Source organism: Rhinolophus sinicus, linkage group LG06, assembly GCF_036562045.2.
Source record: "Rhinolophus sinicus isolate RSC01 linkage group LG06, ASM3656204v1, whole genome shotgun sequence".
Taxonomy (NCBI): domain Eukaryota; kingdom Metazoa; phylum Chordata; class Mammalia; order Chiroptera; family Rhinolophidae; genus Rhinolophus; species Rhinolophus sinicus.
The window spans coordinates 7,589,262-7,607,984 of NC_133756.1; the positions used below are offsets into that span (position 1 = coordinate 7,589,262).

The 18,723-nt window shown below is 60.9% G+C and overlaps 1 protein-coding gene across 5 annotated transcripts in view; it reads left to right on the plus strand.

The window, feature by feature from the left end:
- Positions 1-15,848, plus strand: part of MORN1 (MORN repeat containing 1) — a 53,915-nt gene extending 38,067 nt beyond the window's left edge. For 4 of the 5 annotated variants that reach the window (XM_074334249.1, XM_019712058.2, XM_019712061.2 and 1 more), the window contains 4 exons: positions 247-380; positions 510-589; positions 13,127-13,173; positions 15,507-15,848. In XM_074334249.1, coding sequence (XP_074190350.1) covers positions 247-380; positions 510-589; positions 13,127-13,173; positions 15,507-15,655 — 410 coding nt within the window. In that variant the 3' untranslated portion in view covers positions 15,656-15,848. Of the gene's footprint in view, positions 1-246; positions 381-509; positions 590-1,197; positions 1,352-13,126; positions 13,174-15,506 lie in introns of those variants that run through there. The other variant, XM_019712060.2, reaches the window with a different exon arrangement.
- The last annotated feature ends 2,875 nt before the right edge of the window (positions 15,849-18,723 follow it).

Here is an 18,723-nt window from a genome sequence, read left to right on the forward strand (position 1 = left end):
GGGGCCCCCAAACTACACACACACAGAGCCTCTGTCTATACTGGGGCCACAGGGGCACACCAGGACCCACATGTGTCCTTCACCCTGTCCTCACCGGGAGATGGCCTCGTGGTCCACTGCCCCAACCATTTCAGCCACAGAAGCCGCACTTCAGAGCAGCCATGTGAAGGGTTTTTCTGACCTTTGCTTCGTGATGCTTAAAGAACCTTTTTGATTATTTTTCTGCAAATGGCTCTTTCTCCTCAGCTGGGGGAGGCATGACCCGCTGTCCTGAGGACTGTCGGCGAGTGGAGCGAGGCCAGGCCCAGTTCACGGACGTCTGGCTCGGGCCCCCTCCACCGGGGTACCACCCCATCCCGTTCCTGGACAGCAAGCACGAGGTAGGGGCGGAAGGCCCCACACTGCCCAGCCCCCACGCTGCCCAACACTGGCCACTGCCACCGGGGTGCTCAGAGGGCAGCTACCTGGGGAGCCCCTCTGAGCCCCTCTCCCCTTCCTGCTCTTTGTAGAAGGCAAGCAGCAGGCCCAGAGGCAGCTTGGGCCCTGGGAGGATGACGCCCACCGTGCGGGACCCACCAGCAGGCAGCAGGTATGAGGGGTCGACTCACGAGTGTCTGGGGGTTGGTGACACCCCCAGTGGGCAGTGGGGCCACAGGTGGGGGGCTATCAGAGGGTCCCCCACGTGTGCACATTCATGGGCGAGGGCAGGGGTACCCTTCGTCACACACCTGCCTCAGTTTCCCCGTGGAAACCATGGGCAAGGCCTCAGTCTGCCCAGCGGTCGCAAAGCCCTCTGTGGTGTGGAGAATGGGTTTGCTCCCTCAGTGGGAGCCCGGAGCTTGGTCTAGCCTGCACCAAGGGGACTTATCCCGGGGACAGGGGCAGTGGGAGTGTCACCGGCTGTGTCCCCTCCACACCTCGCTCAGACAGGCCGGAGGTAGGCAGGGCAAGCAGCCTGCTTTCTGCCAGCCGGTGGCTCCTTCTAGCAGGGTCTGCTGGCCACAGAGGAGGGCCACTCGCCTAAGGGATGCTCTTCTAGTGGGCGGGGTGGGTGGGGCACTGTGGCCTGGCACTTGGTTGGAGCACAATCCTCACTGTCTGCCGGGTACCAGGGGCCACCGCTGGCCCATCCCCACCCGCAGAGGAGGCAGCTGAGGCTCACCCACATTCACTTCGGATTTTCATTTGACAAATTAGAGGCGCTGAAGGTTGTCCTGTGGGGAGGTGAGGAGACCTCCCTGTGGCTACTTCGCGGCGACACGCTCTTTCCAGCCCAAGGAAGGCTAGATTCCAGAGAACCCTTTCCAGGCCTCTGCTGTCATGGGCAGCCTGTCCCTCAACGACCCATGTGGGCCTGGAATGCTCAGGTGAGACCGGACCTGGCCTCCCCACCCCACCCCTAAGCCCCTGGGAGTCACGGAGAACTGGCTGCAGCCACTGAAGCATGGGACAGGTTCCTGCAGAGCAGCCAGCGCCTGCCACCTGCCACTTGCGGTCTCCTTTGCGGGTGGATCCTGTGAGACGCAGCCTGGAGTGCAGCAGACCTGGAGCTGGCAGCAGGGCATCCTGGAAACATGGCACCTCGAGAAAGAAATCACCCCTGAAAGGCACGAGCTGCCCCTCCAAAGAGAGGGCCCTGGGCCACGGGTGGGTGGGGGTGGGAGAACGTGGCCTGTTGGGTGGCAGAGCTCAGGGGCCTGGGAAAGGTGCCAAGCCTCCTGAGACACCACCCACTGCAAGGCCAGGCCTGACCCTGGCGTGTGCACCCACCCTCAGGAGCCGAGGTCAGCGTGCCGGGGGCGCTTCACCCTCCCTGGGACCAGGCACCTATCTTCACGCTGCCAGCTCAGGGGCACACATTGAAACAGCCATGACAAAGAGCAAAGGCTTATGAGAACAGACCCAGCAGGAACTTGAGGAAAACAAGGAGGTCGGCAGAAATGGGAAGCAGGCCGCGGGCTGCCTGGAGCTGCACAGCTGCCCACGCTCCCTGCAATTAGGTGGCGTGTCGGTGACGCCAGTGGGTGTGGGACGAGCCGGGAGCACTCGGAGGCTGGCACAGTGTCGGCATGCTGACAAGCCCCTGACCCCACTGGCATGGTGGAGCTGGGATAAGCACTGCAGGGGAAGGGGCCGTCCTTCGGTGCTGTTCTGAGTCACCGTGTGTGAATTAACTACGCAGCTCGCTTCACACACTCGCTGGAGGAGCAGAGGCTCTAAGTAAACAGCCACGATCCCGCTCCATGAGGAGGCCCACACGTGCTCAGTGTTTCGGGCTCAGGACGCCAGCGCCAACAGCTGAAACGAATGAGCCACGTGACTGAGCCCAGCCCAGGGCCTGGCTTCTGCCGGATGTTGTAACCATGGCAACCAAGCAGCTGAGGGTGATGTTGAACCATCTCATGTCTCATTTCGGCAAAAAGAAGGCCCTCACCGTCCGAAAGCAGAGGGAGCGTAGCTTACCCTCCGGGCCCTGAGCAGGGTGCTGCCCTCCAAGTGTCCTCTCCCCCTGGGCCCCTTGGCTCAGCAGGTGCGCTGGGTTTCATCATGTTTTGCGTCTCTGAGAGTGAGCGTGTGACCAGCGACTGGGTTCCTGGGGGCCCCGCCGCAAGTGTGGGGTGGTCCATTCTCCCGGAGGAAGGCCGCTGAGCTTATGTTTTCTGAATATAGAAACCCTGGGGAGAGCTTTTTGGGTTGGGGGGGCGTAGGGGAACAGGACATTTTCTTTTTCTTTTCTTTTTTTAATTGGGGAACAGTGTGTACTTCCAGGACTTTTCCAAGTCAAGTTGTCCTTTCAGTCTTAGTTGTGGAGGGCGCAGCTCAGCTCCAGGTCCAGTTGCTGTTTTCTAGTTGCAGGGGGCGCTGCCCACCATCCCTTGCGGGAGTCGAACTGGCAACCTTGTGGTTGAGAGGACGCCCTCCAACCAACTGAGCCATCCAGGAGCTCAGCGGCAGCTCAGCTCAAGGTGCTGTGTTCAATCTTAGTTGCAGGGGGCGCTGCCCACCATCCCTTGCAGGAGTTGAACTGGCAACCTTGTGGTTGAGAGCCCGCGCTCCAACCGAGCCATCTGGCCACCCGGGAGCTGAGTGGCAGCTCATTGACTTCATTTTAGTTGTGGAGGGCGCAGCTCGCTGGCCCATGTGGGAATCGAACCGGCAGCCCCGTTGCCCAGAGCTTTCGCTCTAACCAGCTGAGCCACCCGTTCGCCCCTGGGAGAGCTTTTTCACCATGAGCTTTCCCACAGCTCCTGCCCCTGGGATGGTACTAGTGAGCTGTGGAGGTGAGGGTCCCCGCAGAGCACGGTCCCCCTGCAAAATCTGAGTGCTGACAGGCGAACGCCGGCCCCGCCCCATCATGGTTCCTGCAGCCGTTGGTCTTGGTCAATGGGTCCTTTTCTCCTTCAGACCCCACTGGCCCCACCATCCAAATGCCCTGCTGCTGGTGGACGTTAGCCTCCAGACTTCCTCCAGGGCCCCCCAGCTTTGTGCCCCCAAAGCCCCCTGCACCGTCTGGGTGTTTGTGGCCCCCACCAGAGAAGAGTGGGGGGTCCTGCATGTGCCCCCAACACCTCCCGCCAGCTCTGCCATGGGATGTCCCCACCAGCTTCCTTACTCTGGTTGGGACACCAGCTCCCTGCACCAGCATCCAAACCTGGCTCTTGACCCAAAAACCCACCCCTTGGAATTCTAGGAAAACCATCCTTTCTAGCCGCCAGGCCTGGCTGTGGCAAATCAAAAGCACTTGGGCTTTCCGACAACCGACTGTGTCTGGTTTACATTAGGAAATCCTTGCAAAGTCTCGGATGCATGGTTCCCGGCTGGGTCCCCATCCCGGGGGGCCGGGCATTTGCAAGGACTCTGCCCAATGAATGGGGCTAGGGCATGAGACACGCCTGACACTTTGCCTCCAGAGCCCGTCCTGGCTGTCCGGTCCGGGTTTGTCAATGACCGGGGGCGCCTCACCCTGCCTGGGACCAGGCACCTTTCTTCACCAGGCGGTAGAGAGGGGTGGTAGAGAGGGGCTCGTGGGCTCCTGCCATCTCCAAGCCCTTGGCAGTTTCTGCCCAAATGTTCTTGCCACCGCCAGCCCCCACTCAGCAGGGGCCACCTCCTCCTCTTCTAAGGACAGGCTGAGGTGCCATCTCACAGATGCATCAGCTTCCTGGGGTGGCCCCGCAGGCTCTGATCACCATCACTGCAGACCCCTTTCTGCCCTGAGGAGTGGGCCTGCCGGGCCTGACCCAGCTGCTGACTCGGGGTGCAGGGCCCCTTTGGGTCTCCCGCTGGCTCCTCCCACAGGCTGGCTCAGGCAAAGGCAGAGACCGCAGGGCCGTCCCCTGTCCATTGATGCCACGCCCCCATCGCGACCATAATTCTGCATCTGTCTGCTTCTTTACAGTCAGCCTGCACAGGCCTAGAGTGACCTCCCTGGAGGGAGGGGCATGGGGCGGGCCAGAGGGAGGTGACCGACAGGCAGAGGCACGAGGGCACCAGCTCTCACCCTGTGGCAACAAAGGGGCCTCGCCCAAAACAGTCCCCAGGGACACAGGCCAGCGGTCACGGGCCCAGCCCGAGGCTGGTCTAGCCACTGCCACGGCCGCCGCAGACCGCAGGCTTTCCCCTTCCCTCTTGCCTCCTCGCAATCCCAGGGCCGCGGCGCTCCGCCCATCCCAGGATGCGGGCGTCCGCCTTGCCCAGGCCGCAGACACTGACAGAAGCTAATTACAAACGGCTGCAAACGGGTCTCCCGCTACTTCCTGGTCTCGGGCCAACTGGTGAACATGTGCTGCATAGACGAGGTTCCGAAGGGGTTAAGTTGTCAGAGAGGGACGGGCGGGTGTGATGGCCTCCACAGCCGATCCCGCCGTCCGTCGTCCCCCACCCCAGTGCACGTGCAGTGTCGGCAACGTGCAGCCATTCGACATTCTTCCCCCAAACCCACCTCCCAGCGGCCTGAGTGGCCTGCAAGTGTCCAGGACAAAGAGCTCCCTCTGGCAAGGTGACAGGGAACCACGGGCTGACACATGTGTCCGGGCCATGATGAGCCGCATCTGGCCTCTGTGTCGGACCCCACGGTCTGGGGAGGGTGGAAGAAGCAGCCAAGTTCAGGTGGCTGCCGTATCACCTGGGGAGACCTGAGTGGGGGCCAACTTCTGGACTCGAAGTGATGGAGACGGCAGGGCGTGGGGCTGGGGCACCGGGCAGGCTGGCTCTGAGGCCCCAGGGCCCAAACCTCCCCCGGAACAGCCGGGGCTATGCCAGCACTCCTGTGCGGCCCCCACAGGAGCCGCCCTCCTCCTGCCCTGGGTCACCTGTTTACCCTCCGCCTGGTGACCCCTCAAAGCCACACCCCACCCCACATTTGCTTGTTCGTTCATTTGCCCCCAGTGGGCCTTGCCCATGCTAGCACCCCCCACACAATAGAAATGACTAAAGAAGGAGCCTCTCCCTCTCCAAGAAGATGGAGAGTGACAGTCCCGGTAATTTTGGCTTTAATTTGCATAATTGCACAGTATCGACTAAGAAAACTTACCTTGTGCTCCCTGAAATAAGCCTGTGGGTCGAGGGAAGGTTGGGGAGAGGTCTCGGGCCTGGGGTCCTCCCCAAGCCCAGCCCCTGCCCTCCAGGGGACACGCTCTCACCATTTGCTGTCAGGGCTGCGTGCCACCCTAGAACGGGGAGCCAAGGTATAGCACTCGGGCCCCTCACCACACGGACCCCCACTCCACGCAGGGAGCAAGGTAGTGTGGGCAGCTACCCCGCAGAGTCCCAGCCTGAATAGAGCTCTGCATGTGGATGATGGATGACGGAGACGCCGGTGGGGTCACAGAGGAACGTGGCCCGTTTAACCCCATTTCCCCTGGGAACGTGCTTCACTGGGACTGTTTTTTCCCTATTGTCACACAAGTGGCTTCTGCATTCATTGTCTCAAAGTCCTGTCCCTGAGTTGCCGGGGAACAGAGTCCCAGAGAGCAGTTTCCGGGCTCTCGACCTCACGTGTAAAGGTGCTGGCTTGGGTAGTAGATGGCCGTCAGCTGTGACTAGTTGGCCATCAGTTGTTACTGTTTAGCCATTAGCCACTAATATAACTGCCATGGCTACGCTAGCAAGCGCGGATTGCAGCTAGCAAGTGGGGTTAGTTGGCAAAGAAGTGGACGGCGGGTTGCGGATCGTGTGGCTCCTGCTTCCTGTGTCTCCAACCCAGCCGCCATGGAGACTATAGTGGTGTGACTCCCCTATCCATGGCTCCGTGGGTGTTCCTTTTTGGCCTCACCATGTCCTGCGCTGTTGTGCGGTGGGGGGGGGGGGAGCGGGAGCTGAGAACCCACATGACACCCCGCATGACACCGCCTCATCAGGGTCAGGGGGGCCGGCTCTGGTCAGCCATCCCCCCAACACTGGAGCAGCTCGTGCACACGGCCGCTTCCCGGGGACAGCTTGGTTCCATGGCGGCCTCGCCACATTCCTGCAGACACATTCCTGGCATATGACGGAATTTCACAACATGACACAGACCCCGTCAGCTCCTGAGTGATGTGAAGTTGTGTCAGCTGCAAAAGATGGACTCGATTTCACGAATGTGGCCGGGAGTTGGCCAGCCCCACGTGAGAATGCCATTGGACTGGCGGGGGCAAGGCTCTGCTTGATTTCCCCCAGAAACCCTAAATGTGTGCTTTGTGCCCAAGCACAGCCACTGCCGCCGGTCAGCCCGGATGTCCAGCTCCGGCTGGTGGGCGCTGGCATCTGTGCCTGATCTTGCCCGTAACTGCTCAGCACAGACACCAGAGCCCCTCCCCCACTCGCTCGGAGAAAAATGGGTTTAATTAAGACTTCCGTGATTAGTCATTTAATCAGTCATCAGGCTGACGCAGATGGAGCCAATTGATTTTTTCACTTGGATAGGTAGTGGATGCTTGCAGGCCACTCCTCTCAGGTCGTGGGTGACCACTGAGCATCTGACACAGGCCTTTGTGCCCTTTGAAAGGCTGTCCCTCCCAGCAGCCGAGCCAGCATCCTAGGCTTGTCACCTACCCCAACCCGGGGTTGCCCTCGTCCACCAAGCCCTGAGCAGCACTGGGGTCCGGGGTGCTATCCTGTGAGCCTACCACTGCCTGGACGCACCAGGACCGGAGAAGCTCTGGGCAGGAGCCACCAGGTTCAGCGGGTCCCAAAGAGGACAGTCTCTGAGGGACAGCTTGGCGGGCAGGGAAAGCCCAGTTGGCACAGCCTGGCCTGGGGGCTCCACAGCGGGCAGACCCCATGATGGAGACTCACCCCCGCCTGGCTGGGGGGTGGGGACGGGCTCCTCACTGGCCTCAGGCAGCAGCTGTCCCCTCTGCCCCGGTGGTGGAGTAAGTGGCAGCTCCGGTGCCCACAGCCCAGGGGCTGCCCGCCTCACCCAGGACCCCAGGCCTCCTACTTCAGCCATGGTCACCTGTGAGGGTCAATTCTGGGTGTGCTGTCACCTCCCCCTCTCCCTTCACTGTGTCCCCAGCCCAGCGGACATGGGCAAATGCTTCTGAATCTAACTTCGAATGACCCCAAGAAATCCTGCGTGAGGTCCAGGGTGGAGGCCGCGGGCTGCTTCTCCCGCTTACCTGTGCGCCTACTGGGTTCTGCTCACACAGTGCAGAACTGTCCTCGGCTCGCCCGTGGCTTCTGTCACCAGGGCGTGTGCTCAGGGCACTCTTCCTGGCTGAGGGTGACCCTCCACCTGTCAGTGGGCCCAGAGGAGGGGTGGGCTTATCCAGGCTGGGGCGAGAGTTCCCAGGACAGCAGGAGGCCACAGGGATGGCTGGAGGGCGCGACAGGCTGAAATTGCAGGGTGTGGGCTTCGGGTCCCAGCGCCACCTGGGCCTCCATCCCCCCGGGCTCCCTCTCCCTGGCTGTGGACCCTCACGGGGGGCTCAGCCTCTGCCTCCCTGTCCCTCGCTGGAAGCTCCTCCCAGTGGCGTCATGGACGAGAGGAGGGGAATGGACTGGGTTTTTTTACTTCTCTAGAAACTTCTAAAGGTTGAGAAATGAACCCCGTCCTGTCCAAGCAGCACTAATGCACTGGGGCAGGTGTCAGGGCCGTGAGGGGCAGCTGGGCCTGTTGTGCAGGCGCCCTAACCCCGCACAGCACAGCTGGGTGCTGGAGTCACGGCCAGAAGCAGATGGCGGTGAGTGGCAGGGAGGTGTTAACCCATCATGCGGCCACCACTGGCGACTGCTGGGACACCGCTCACAACTCCCCGAGAACTCCCGTGGCCGGCACCCCCCAAGCAGAACACGCCCTGCAGGCTTTCCAGGGCCTGGAGCCCACTGCTCACTGGGAGCACGGCCCCTAAATGGTGCTGGGTGGACCCCTCCCCCCCAGGCGAGGGCTGAGAATGCACTGAGCCTCTTGTGCCTGCGTCTGACCATCAGCTGCTCTCCCGGCCCCATGTGTGTGGGGTGGGGGCTGGGGGGCCTCACCCAGAGGGGCCGCATAGCAGTGTGACCCCTGGCGCCCTGCGAGCCTGGGTAAGGGGAGGCCTCCTGGGTGCCTCGGGGGAGAGAACCCGCTGCACACGGGGGCTGAGCCAACTGGGAGATGTCCAGGGCTGGGCCGTGGCTGCCACTTGCTGAGCTCAGGGGTCCTAGGGAGGCGACGACAGTTTACAGTCCCCCAAGTCAAGGCTCCAGCAACTAACTGCTCTATTTATGGAACTTTCTTATGGGCTTTCCGTGGGGGCCGCAGAAAGCTCTAGACTCACGTCTCATGTGGGCAGGTCTGGAGAGTCTGGGTAGCTTCTCGGCAGCTGGCCCATCCTCAGGTGACAGTTTTCCCCAATCTGTGACTTGGTTGGTGCTTGATTCTTGGCTCCCAGCTCCCTAGGCCAGTGTATCCGTTAGTGCCAGAGGCTGCAAGTGACACCCCCAGAGCCGCAGGCAGATGCTCCTGACCTGAGATCCGGGGCCTTGACCAGACTGCCCTGGATGGGCTCTCCCCTGACCAGGCTGCAGAAACGGGGCCCCGCACCCAGGTCAGGTCTCAGGGCAGCAACACCCATACCATGCCAGTGTGCCCACCTCACAGATGGAAACCAATGACAAGGGCATGGCCAGGCGACCAAGCCCAGAGCCGGCAACCCCAGCCCCCAGCCTGGCCGGGGCTGTGGGCTTCTAAGTCTGGTATGCAGCCCCTGGGCCCCCTGTGCTTGACCACAGGGCTGCCAAGCCCACACCCCCAGGGCCTTCAGATGGACAGGCTTGGGGGACACGGGCTACAAGAGACTCTGGAGGAATGCTCACTCCGAAACGCACCCCTTTCTCTCGCCACCTGCTGTGCACGTGGCTGAGGGGGTCCAAATGCCCCTTCTCGGGTGCCTCGCTCAGCTGCCCAGCCAAAGAATGGGTGTTTGCTGGTTACTGGCTTCCAGCCCCACTCGGCCAAGGTCTGGCCAGCCAGCCTCGAGCTTTTTCTCCAATGATGGCCATTTTCTCAGCTCTGCCCATTTATTCTCCTGACCCGGGCCACGCGGAGATCTGAGAAACCACATGCCATGGAGCTTGGCTGCAGCCCTGCATCCTGCCCAGGCTGCGTGGGCATCACCTGGGCGATGGGTCTCCTTAGGGTCAGGCGTGCTTGCAGTGATTTCAGCAGAACGAAGTCACCAAGGCCCATTCTTAGGGGCTGCAGTCCTGTGATTTACCTGCCCCAGCAGAGGAAGGGTCCAGAGAGCCTGTTGGGTCACGCAGCCCTGATGGGATGCTTTCAGGGCCTCAGGAAAGGGAAAGGCATGGCCACCCATGCTGAGGGGCAGCTGACTGGACTGGTGGGCCACTCGGACCGCTGAGCACCTGGTGGGAAGCAGCAGGGTTGTCTCGTTGATCCTTGCAGGAGGCTGTCAAGCTCCCCCATGCCAGAGGGCCCACCACGTGCCGCTGGGGCAAGCAGAAGGCATGACCCACCAGGCCTCGTGGGGAGCTGGGGCGGACCCAGCATGGGCGGCTCACTGCAGAGTGATTCATGCTGGCTGAGGCCCCGTCTCACAGGAACACGTCCAGTTAGGACAAGAAGCCACTTGGGAGCCTTGGAAGCACAACCCAGAGCTCGGGCGACAGGCTCAGAGGTGGGGAAGGCAGAAGCAGGAGGCCTCCCTCCAGCGGCGAGCAGACCACTGACGCTGAGCGGGTGCTGTCTGAGCACCACGTCTTGGTTTGGTCTATCAGATGGAGTGCCACGGCCTGGATTTGCACCCCAAGCGTACTCGGAGAAAAACTGCATAGCAGCCCTGCACACACTAGACATCAGGTGACGAGGACGGGAGTCCCGAGAGGCAGGAACAATCTTGTGAGCCTGTGACCACCCAGCTCACTGTCTCGCGACGTCCCAGCTGTGGCACAGGGAGGGGACCCAGGTGGTTCAGGGGCCCCTGGGGGGAGAGACAGAGCTGGGAGTCCCGGGCAGCCAAGGTGATGAGATGGAGCAGGACAGAGAGGAGAGGAGAGAGCCCCGGAGTGTGCAGAGTGGAGGAGCGCGTGCGCACGAGCAAAGACCCACCAGGCGGATCAAAGGGAGTGCGTCCAGATCACCCAGGGCCCCACCCAGTGCCCTTCCAGCGGCCAGGCTGGACGGCCTCCGAGTTCACAAGGCACTAGTGGTGGAGTGCTCTTGCCCACACCTAACAAAATAGCAAGACCCAAAGGGGTCAAACTGTCTACGTAACAGCAACGAGAATATAAGAACATGAAACTGTCCAGCCCCAATAAGGTGAAATGCGCAGCGTCTGGCACCTGACCCAAGATTACCAGGCACGGAAAGAATGCCGGATAGCCCCATCCGTGACGAGGGGAAATGCCCATCAGTCAAAACTGGCCCAGAAACGACACAGCTGTAGGAAAAGGGCATCGACTGGTTACAACTGGATTCCACGCGCTCACAAGGAAAGACTGGCCATGGTGAGTGGAGACCTGGGAGAGGGGAGCACGCTGACCGAGAGCCACAGCGTCCGTGGTTAGAATACACGGGAGGATCAACGGAGCAGGCAGCAGAGCACAAGTGACCTTAAAGACAGCGGTGGAAAACAGACGGAACATCACGCAGGAGCGGTGTCTTGAGCTGAGACGACGCCCGTGACTCGGGAGGCTCCAAGGTGGGAGGGAAGGAGGAGACAAAATATTCAAGGGAATAACCAAAATATTTTCAAATTTGATGAAAACTAGAAACCTGCAGATACAAGATACTCAGCAAAGCGCAAGCACGGGAAACATGAAGACGGGGAACCAGGCGCCGGTAAAGAGGAAATATTGACCGTGGAAATGCAGCACCGTGGGGGGAGCCCTGACCCTGGGGCTCCCAGGCCCCGCCCCGCTCACGCCATGTCCACCCCGACCCCAGCCCGTGGGTCCTTTCCCACTGACGCAGAGTCAACGTGGTTCCAAGAGAAAGCCTGTTTGCCATCCTGCCCTGACAATGCCCACTCCTGGAGGCCCAGCCCAGTGCTGTGTACACAGTTGGTGCCTAATCAGTGTTTCACACCGCCACCCACTGCTGCAGCAGTGCCCTGGGTGCTCTGTCTCCTGGGACGCATCCCAGGTCTCCATGGGCGCCAGGCCCGAGCTGTGGGTCTGCGGGCCTGTCAGCCAGCCAGCGCCCCGGGCATTGCCTTGACAGAACTGCCCAGCTCCCGCCTGGCTCTGCCTGTTTGCTTGCAGCCCTGGGGGTTCTATAAAAACGCTCCGATTCTTGTAACCCCGATTATTTCCCTAAAAGCTGGCAGCTTGACAGGCTCTGGTTATTCTTGGTACTAAACTATCTGCCCCCCTCCCCCCGCACTTCAGAGCCCTTGACGTGCTCCGGGGTCCACGCCAAGGCCCATTTTCCCCACTCGAAGTGAAGTAATTTAAAAATCTTATGTCTTTATTTTTTATCGCCCAAACCATGCCTGTGGTATTTAAGCTCGGCAAGGGGTCGGAACCTGGCGGGTCGCCGAGCTTCAGCCAGAGACCCCATGCTCCCCACCCCCACCCTGGTGACAGGAAATCGCACCCACGAGGGCAGGGTGGGGAAGCCCTCCTGGCTTCACCGAAATCCCTTTGGATGGACACTGCAGGGCAAAGTCCACTGGTCACACCTGGGTCCTCGGTGCCACCCAGAAAGCACATCAGAGGCCACAGGATCCAGGCGAGGTGTCCACACGAGGCCAGTTCCTTTGTCCCCAGAGGATGTGTGAAGGAGGCTAAGGGCCTGACCCAGGGGCAGAAACCCAGACATGTGCCAGGGCTCAGTAGGTGCGTCCAGCATCTGTCCTCATGGGGGACACAGCTAAGTCCTCAGGGCAGGTGGTCCTCCTGTAGGCACTGAGTGGGTCCATCACTCCCTGCAGAGTGGAAACCTGCAAGGCTGGTGGGCCCACCAAAACCCTCTGGTGGAGACAGAAATGCTGAGACTGGTGTCTGAAGCCTGCCCCCAACTCGGAGAGCCTGGGCAGCTGTGGCCAGAGGTGAGGGTCTCCATCCCTCAGACATGGGGCCTGGCCCCAGGGACCCTGCCCCATCCTGTCTTCACCTGCTGCTTTTTCTTTCCCACTTCATGAGGTGACAATGACCTTTAGTTCCCAGGAGGGGGACTGAGTGCCCCCCAGGCCCCCTCCCCCACTGAGCTCCGCGCACCCAGCTGTTGCTTGTCACTTCTCACTAGAGAGTAAACGTCTGGCTTCCAGAGGGACTCCACACATCAGCTGTTTTCTGAATGAGCCCTGCTCGGTCCGCACCAAGGGGCCTCCAGACAGATCGGACTCTAAGTTTTCAAAAGCCGCACATTGATTCTGCTCGGAGCAGCACCAGCTGTGGAAATGGGGGGGAGGGGGTCACACTGCAGCTCCAGCTCCATCCGCGGCATGTTTGGGTTAAGACGACAAGACGGCAGGGCCAAGGGGCAGACAGCAGGTCACAGGTGTCAAGGGACCCTCCTCCAGGTGCTGGCAGAGTGGCCAGAGGCGGTGGCACACTGCCTCTTGAAGACATAAGACAGGACAGTCACCTGTGCCCTCTGCTGTCCACAGGGTCCCCAGAGCTGCAGCCTGGTATGAGGGGGCACGCTGCATGCAGTGGGGCCCTGGAAGGTGCATCCAGGGGCTTCTTTCTCTTCTCCCTGCAGGCCTGACGGGGCAGCCAAGGCAGAGCCCGTGACAGCAGCCTTCCCAGGTAGGCGGGCAGCGGGAGGACACTGACCAGCAGGCTGTCTCCAGCTGTCACTCGACGATCCAAATGGATCATTTATGTCGATCTCTGGCAGACGGGCTGCCTGCTCCCTTCCTCTGAATGTGTCCCTGAGTGTGACACTCATCCCCGTGGGGTTGGCCCAGGAATGGTGAGGGGCAGCTTCCAGGGCTCCAGGTGGGTCTCCGGTGGGAGGCGGGCACCCTGTCTGGGCCCAGCCTGGTTGCCCCCAGCACAAGCTCTCTGGGCACCCCCAGAGGCAGGGCCATGGGTCCCTGGGCAGGTGGAGGGGGCCATCAACTGGCCCAGGGTCCTCACCAAGGTTTGGTCCCTCAGAATGGCTGTGGGCACCAGGCAGGGTGTCCAACGAAGGGGTGCTCACCAGCCCTGGGTGCCTTTCTGTCCCGTCAGCCAGGGTCTCTTGGAAGATGGGCAGCTTCCATGCCCAGGACCCCTTTCACCCTGGTGCAGCTGTTAGCAAAGCCCAGAAAGGTCCTTGTGCAGGGGGGGTTTTTTTGGGGGGCGGGATCTGGACCAACAGAGCTGGTGTGGTGGTCAGACCCTGTCAGGACCCCGGGACCCCCCTGCGTGCCTGAAGAGGAAGTGGTGCCCTGGGTGGAGGGGACGTTACCCCCCTCCCTCGTGCTAGTTGGAAGAGGTCGGTAGGTATGCACTGGACTCCGAGGGCTCGCGAGGAGAAGCGATCTCCGGGTCGTGAGGGGCAAGCCAGTGGATGCCGAGGTTCAACGGTGGGGGCTGGGTCAGTGGGGACTCCGGGCCCAAGGCCCAGGACTGGACCATAGACGGGACCACGTGGCGGTCGGGCAGGCCTCGGGAGGTTTCTGAGGCCAGCAAGATGGCCAGCAGCCAGACCCTTTCCCATCCGCCAGCAGAAGGCCTCAGGACGAGGTCAGATGAGGGCTGGGGCTGGTTCTGTGTGCTGCCCGCTGAGCCCGCGCAGCTCCCTGCGGCGCCCTTGGCGGCTGGTGTAGCTGTGTTCTTGGGAACACCTAGAGACGGGCTGCTTGGAAACCGGCGTTGCCATGCGCGGCTTTTCCTCCAGGCCGACCAGGGAGGCCCGGTGCCCCAGGCTGCGGAATGTGGCCCCTCCCCGGCGCCCTGCCCCCCCAGACCGCGCTTTTCTGAAGGAACTGACTCAAGGCCAAGCCAATTCCTGCCGCCCCAGGCCCTCTGGTCCTGCCCCAGGAATGCGTGGCGTCGCAGACCCGGGCCCCGAGAGGAGGGTCACCAAGGGCCTGTTTTCCAGACCGGGCGCTGGAATGTTCTCTCGCGGCGCAGCCGACACCCGCGCCCCCGTTTAGCTGCGGCCACATTCCTGGTGTGAGCCGAGCCAGCCCGCGAGCTTTTTCCACGCTCCCGTGCCAGCCGCAGCGGGCTCGGGGGAGGGGAGAGGGCGGTTTCTATGGCAACCTCACTTTCTGTTATTTCTTATTTTCTTTTTTATGGTTTCTCCAACTTTGAAGCTCTCCAGACAGTTTACAGACTGCAAAGAGGAAAAGTGCTTTTCCTTCCCGCCCGACTCCCCAGCAGAGAGGCCCCCCACGGTCCCGCCCCCTCTCCCGACCCCTCTCTCTCCCGAACCCCCTCTTTCCTGATCCCCTACCCCCACACAGCCCCGCCCAAGGCTCCCCAACACCCCTCCCACCGCCCCCACGTCCAGGCCCCGCCCCACATGGCCCCCGCCCAAGAGCCCCTTCCACCACCCTCACATCCCCCTCCCTTGGCTCCGCCCACGGCCCCACGGCCCCTCAAGGCTCCGATGTCCCCTCCCACGACTCTTCTTCCCACTGCCCCACGATCCCCATGACCCTTCCCACGGCCCTGCGGGCGGGGGCTTCAGAAACAAACCAGGTCTTCAGAGCCTTATTTTAAAACACATTTTACAGGAAATGAATTATTTTTTCCTAAAAAGATGGGAAAATATTTTCAAAAGGATCCCGAAAACCCTCACAAGGCCCCATAGGCGGGGATGGGGTCTCTGGGTCCGCCTACCCTCCTGAGGCTTTGACCAGCCCATGTTACCAGAGCTGACCTTATGTGTCCACAAGCTCTGTCCCAGGATGTCCAAGGCCGAACCTGGGCCTGTGCGCTGAGGTTGGAGGTGATTCATTTATCCAAAATACATTTACTCACCTGCACTGTGCGCCTAGCAGTCCAGGCTGACAGCAGCCAGGTCCTGGGGTCACAGGGAGGAGGCCGTGGCCTGGAGCCCTGGGGCAGGGCACGCGGGGAAGGACAGGAGCCTGGCAGGCAGTGGCCACGGGGGTGGAGTTCCAACGCAGTCTTGTTTCTTGCAGGGGAGTATGTCATCATCATCCGCGACGTGACCAACCCTCCGTTCCTGGGCCGCGTGCTGCCCACCGCCTTCAAACACCTTCGGGTCTCTTTAAAGGGGATGGGACAGCAGCCGCACATCCCTGGTGAAGGCCCTCAAGCCTCAAACTAGGAGGGCTGCCTCCAAACACCACAGGGCAGCCAGTGTTTTCTCAGGAGAACACCTTCTTTTTAGAGAAATAATACACTGTGTCAGCTTTCCAGGCAGCCATACTCCATCTCCCCAGTCGGCCTTAGTGGGGGTGCCAAGGAAGCCCCCCATGCACCCTATAGCTGCTGGCTTTAATAAAATATCCAGTACTGAATGACTACAGAGTGACGCTGTATGCAGATGGCATGGCCCGCCCCACACACCCAGGACACACGAGGTGGCTCCTCTGGGTGTCCCCAGGCTGGGCCTGTGGTGTCACTGGGCACCCTTCTCGGCTGGCACATCTGCACCACCCACTCTCTCCCCAGGGTGAGTCCCCAGCCACTGGGTCCTGCAGCAAAGCTGGCCCAGCTGACCCCCCAGCCTCCTCCCACAGCCCGTGCCTTGGTGGGGCGCAGGGCCTCTGCGGGGGGGGGGGGGCAGCAGGCCTGGGAAGTCGAGCAAGACACAGTGAGCAGGTGACTGGTTTTCGGGAAACGTGTTGCATGTTTGCAGAGAGACTTTTCAGATTTTACAGCCACCTCTGAAACAGCCACAGGGAGCAAGGCTGGTGGGATGTGGGTTGGGAGCTGCCAGGGAAGCCTGTGGGCAGCCAGACATGTGGCCAGTACAGACGGGGGGCTGGTGGTGGGACCGTTGTCTGTCAGTCTGTCACTCCCTCTACACATGGGCGCCACAGCAACGATGGGTCAGCCACCCTTCGGTGTCGAGGGCACTTCAAACTGAACACACCCCAAACTGAGTTCCTGCTTGTCCCCACCCAGCTCCTCCTGCTCAGCTGGTGACACCAAAATGTCCTTCAGGCTGAGATCTTTGTCACCTGCCTGCCTTCTCTTGCCTGCTGGGGTCCAACCAGCAAGTCTTCTAAGCTCATCCCCGGCTGGAGCCCCTCTCGCCACACACCTCGCCGGGCCCTGGGCCCTGCCAATCTCTTCTTCACACAGCAAGTGTCAGGTCACACCCAAGTCATTACCAGGACCTCAAGGCCAACCAGAGCTGGCCCCCCACTTGTGCCCTCATCTTCTACTCCCATTCTCTCCGTTCTAGCCACAGGGGCCCCTGGACTCCTACCTCAGGCCTCTGGGCGTGCCCTGCACTCTGCCAGGGCTGCCCGGCGCCCAGGAGGCCTTCCTTGGCCACCTCACCCACCCCCAGTGACACTTCCTAGTCCCTCCCTGCTTCATCTTCCCTCCTTTGCACACGTCACGAGTCAGCATGCCACCCACTTCACTGACTTGTCTTGTCATGTCCCGAAGGCAGGCGTTTGCTCACTGGTGCAGCCTCAGCACTCAGCACAGTGGGTGCCCTACAGGAGGCACATCTCTGTCGGATGAACAAGTGTGTCGGGCACCTGCTCTGTGCCAGGCAGTGTGGGGGACACTGGAGACAGACACGGCCAAGGAGGTGAGGCAGGAAGGACTGACAGGTGAAGCGGTGGAAGGATGGGTGTAAGGGTGGGTGGATGGACGGTGGGTGGTGGGTGGACGGATAGATGAGTGTGTGGGTGGATAGGTGAGTGGATGGAGGGAACGGGGGATTACTGGATGGGTGAGTCCATGGCAGGCAGGCAGATGGTTGGATGGCCAGGCAGGTGGGTGAGTGGATAATGGATATAATTATGGTGGATGGAGAAAAGGTTTGTTTGTCTTCAGAAGGTAGGTTCACATGACACAACTGTGTTCTTATTTTGAAGGCAAAAGGCAGCAGATGAGGAAAAGACCCCTACATCAAAGCCTGAGAACCTTTCCCATGTATCCCTGGCAGCCGCACATCACTTCGCCCTTCCTGCTTTTCTCGTAGTAGGTTTCACACCCAGTTTTTCCTTAAGACAACTGAACAAATGGCCTCAATACCCCAATCAAGGGCTAGTGGATGGGGCAGCCAATGGAGCTGATGCCCCTGCAGGACCCAAGGGGCAGAGCCCTGGCCCCAGGTGGCTCTCCACCCCCACTCAGAACCCAGAGGGCCAGCTTTCAGAGCTGGGGCAGGCCACTGTGGGAGCTGAGATGAAAGCCAGGGAGGCAAAGGGCATCCAGAACCTCCATGACTGGGAACTTGTAATTCTGAGCCTGAGGTGTGTGGCAGCAGCAAGCTGCATGGGCCAGCCTTTTTTTTTTGGTTCCATCATCTCAAATGGCCACAGATACTGCCGGCCTGGTTCAGCAGACTTCTGCCTCTGATTGTCCATTAGGGGACGATGGACTGCCAGTGTCCGGCAGTGAGTCCCCAGAAAGGGCCCGTCTGTGGGAACCACTGACTCCTGTGTCATAGTGCTTAGGCCCCGCGGAGGTGGGGGATTCCGTCCTTCCCCAAGCACAATGGAGGCAGAGGGGGCGCTATGGGACCAAGCCCCCTCTGAAGGTGTGGCAAGGGGGGCAGGGCCTAGGGCGCAGGCGAAAGGCCCACCGGCTCTGCAAAATCTCGTGCCCTGGTCTGCCCCCAACATTCGGCAAATCGCTCTGCAGTTCTCTCTTCTCTTCAAGATGAAACCACATTTCTGTTGAAAGAAAAACAATGAAAATAATGTTTCCGTTTTGGAAAAAGAAAGTGCTGGGAACAGAGGCAGCTGCTGTGTCTTCCAGCATCAGGAGGCGTCCTTGGGCACTTAACTCTAAGTCAGCGCCGCTGTTTAGTCACAAAGGAAGGAAGTCCAGAGTCGAGGCCCCACACCACCGTAGGCCTCCCTAGTGGCGGGGTGGGGGTCTGCCCACGCTGGGCTCCTTGTCGGCATGGAACTAAGCAGGCTTCTCAGTAGTGACATCTCTGCACACACACAACCTGGAAACCCCCTGCTTTCCAGAGTCATCAAAGCAAACCCCAGTGTGGGTCCAGGCAGGACTCTCAACCTCCACTTCCTGGTGGGCGGTGTTTGTGCAGGACCGGGGTTCTGGGGTGAAGAAGGTGGGCTGTCCCCTACAGCACCGAATCCCCAGCCTCTGCCAGTCCTGTGTAGGTGAGGGAGCGTGCCCGAGGGCGGTGGGGCCCGCACTGGCCCGTGAACTTCGGCTGATGGACAGCAGGCTTTTTTT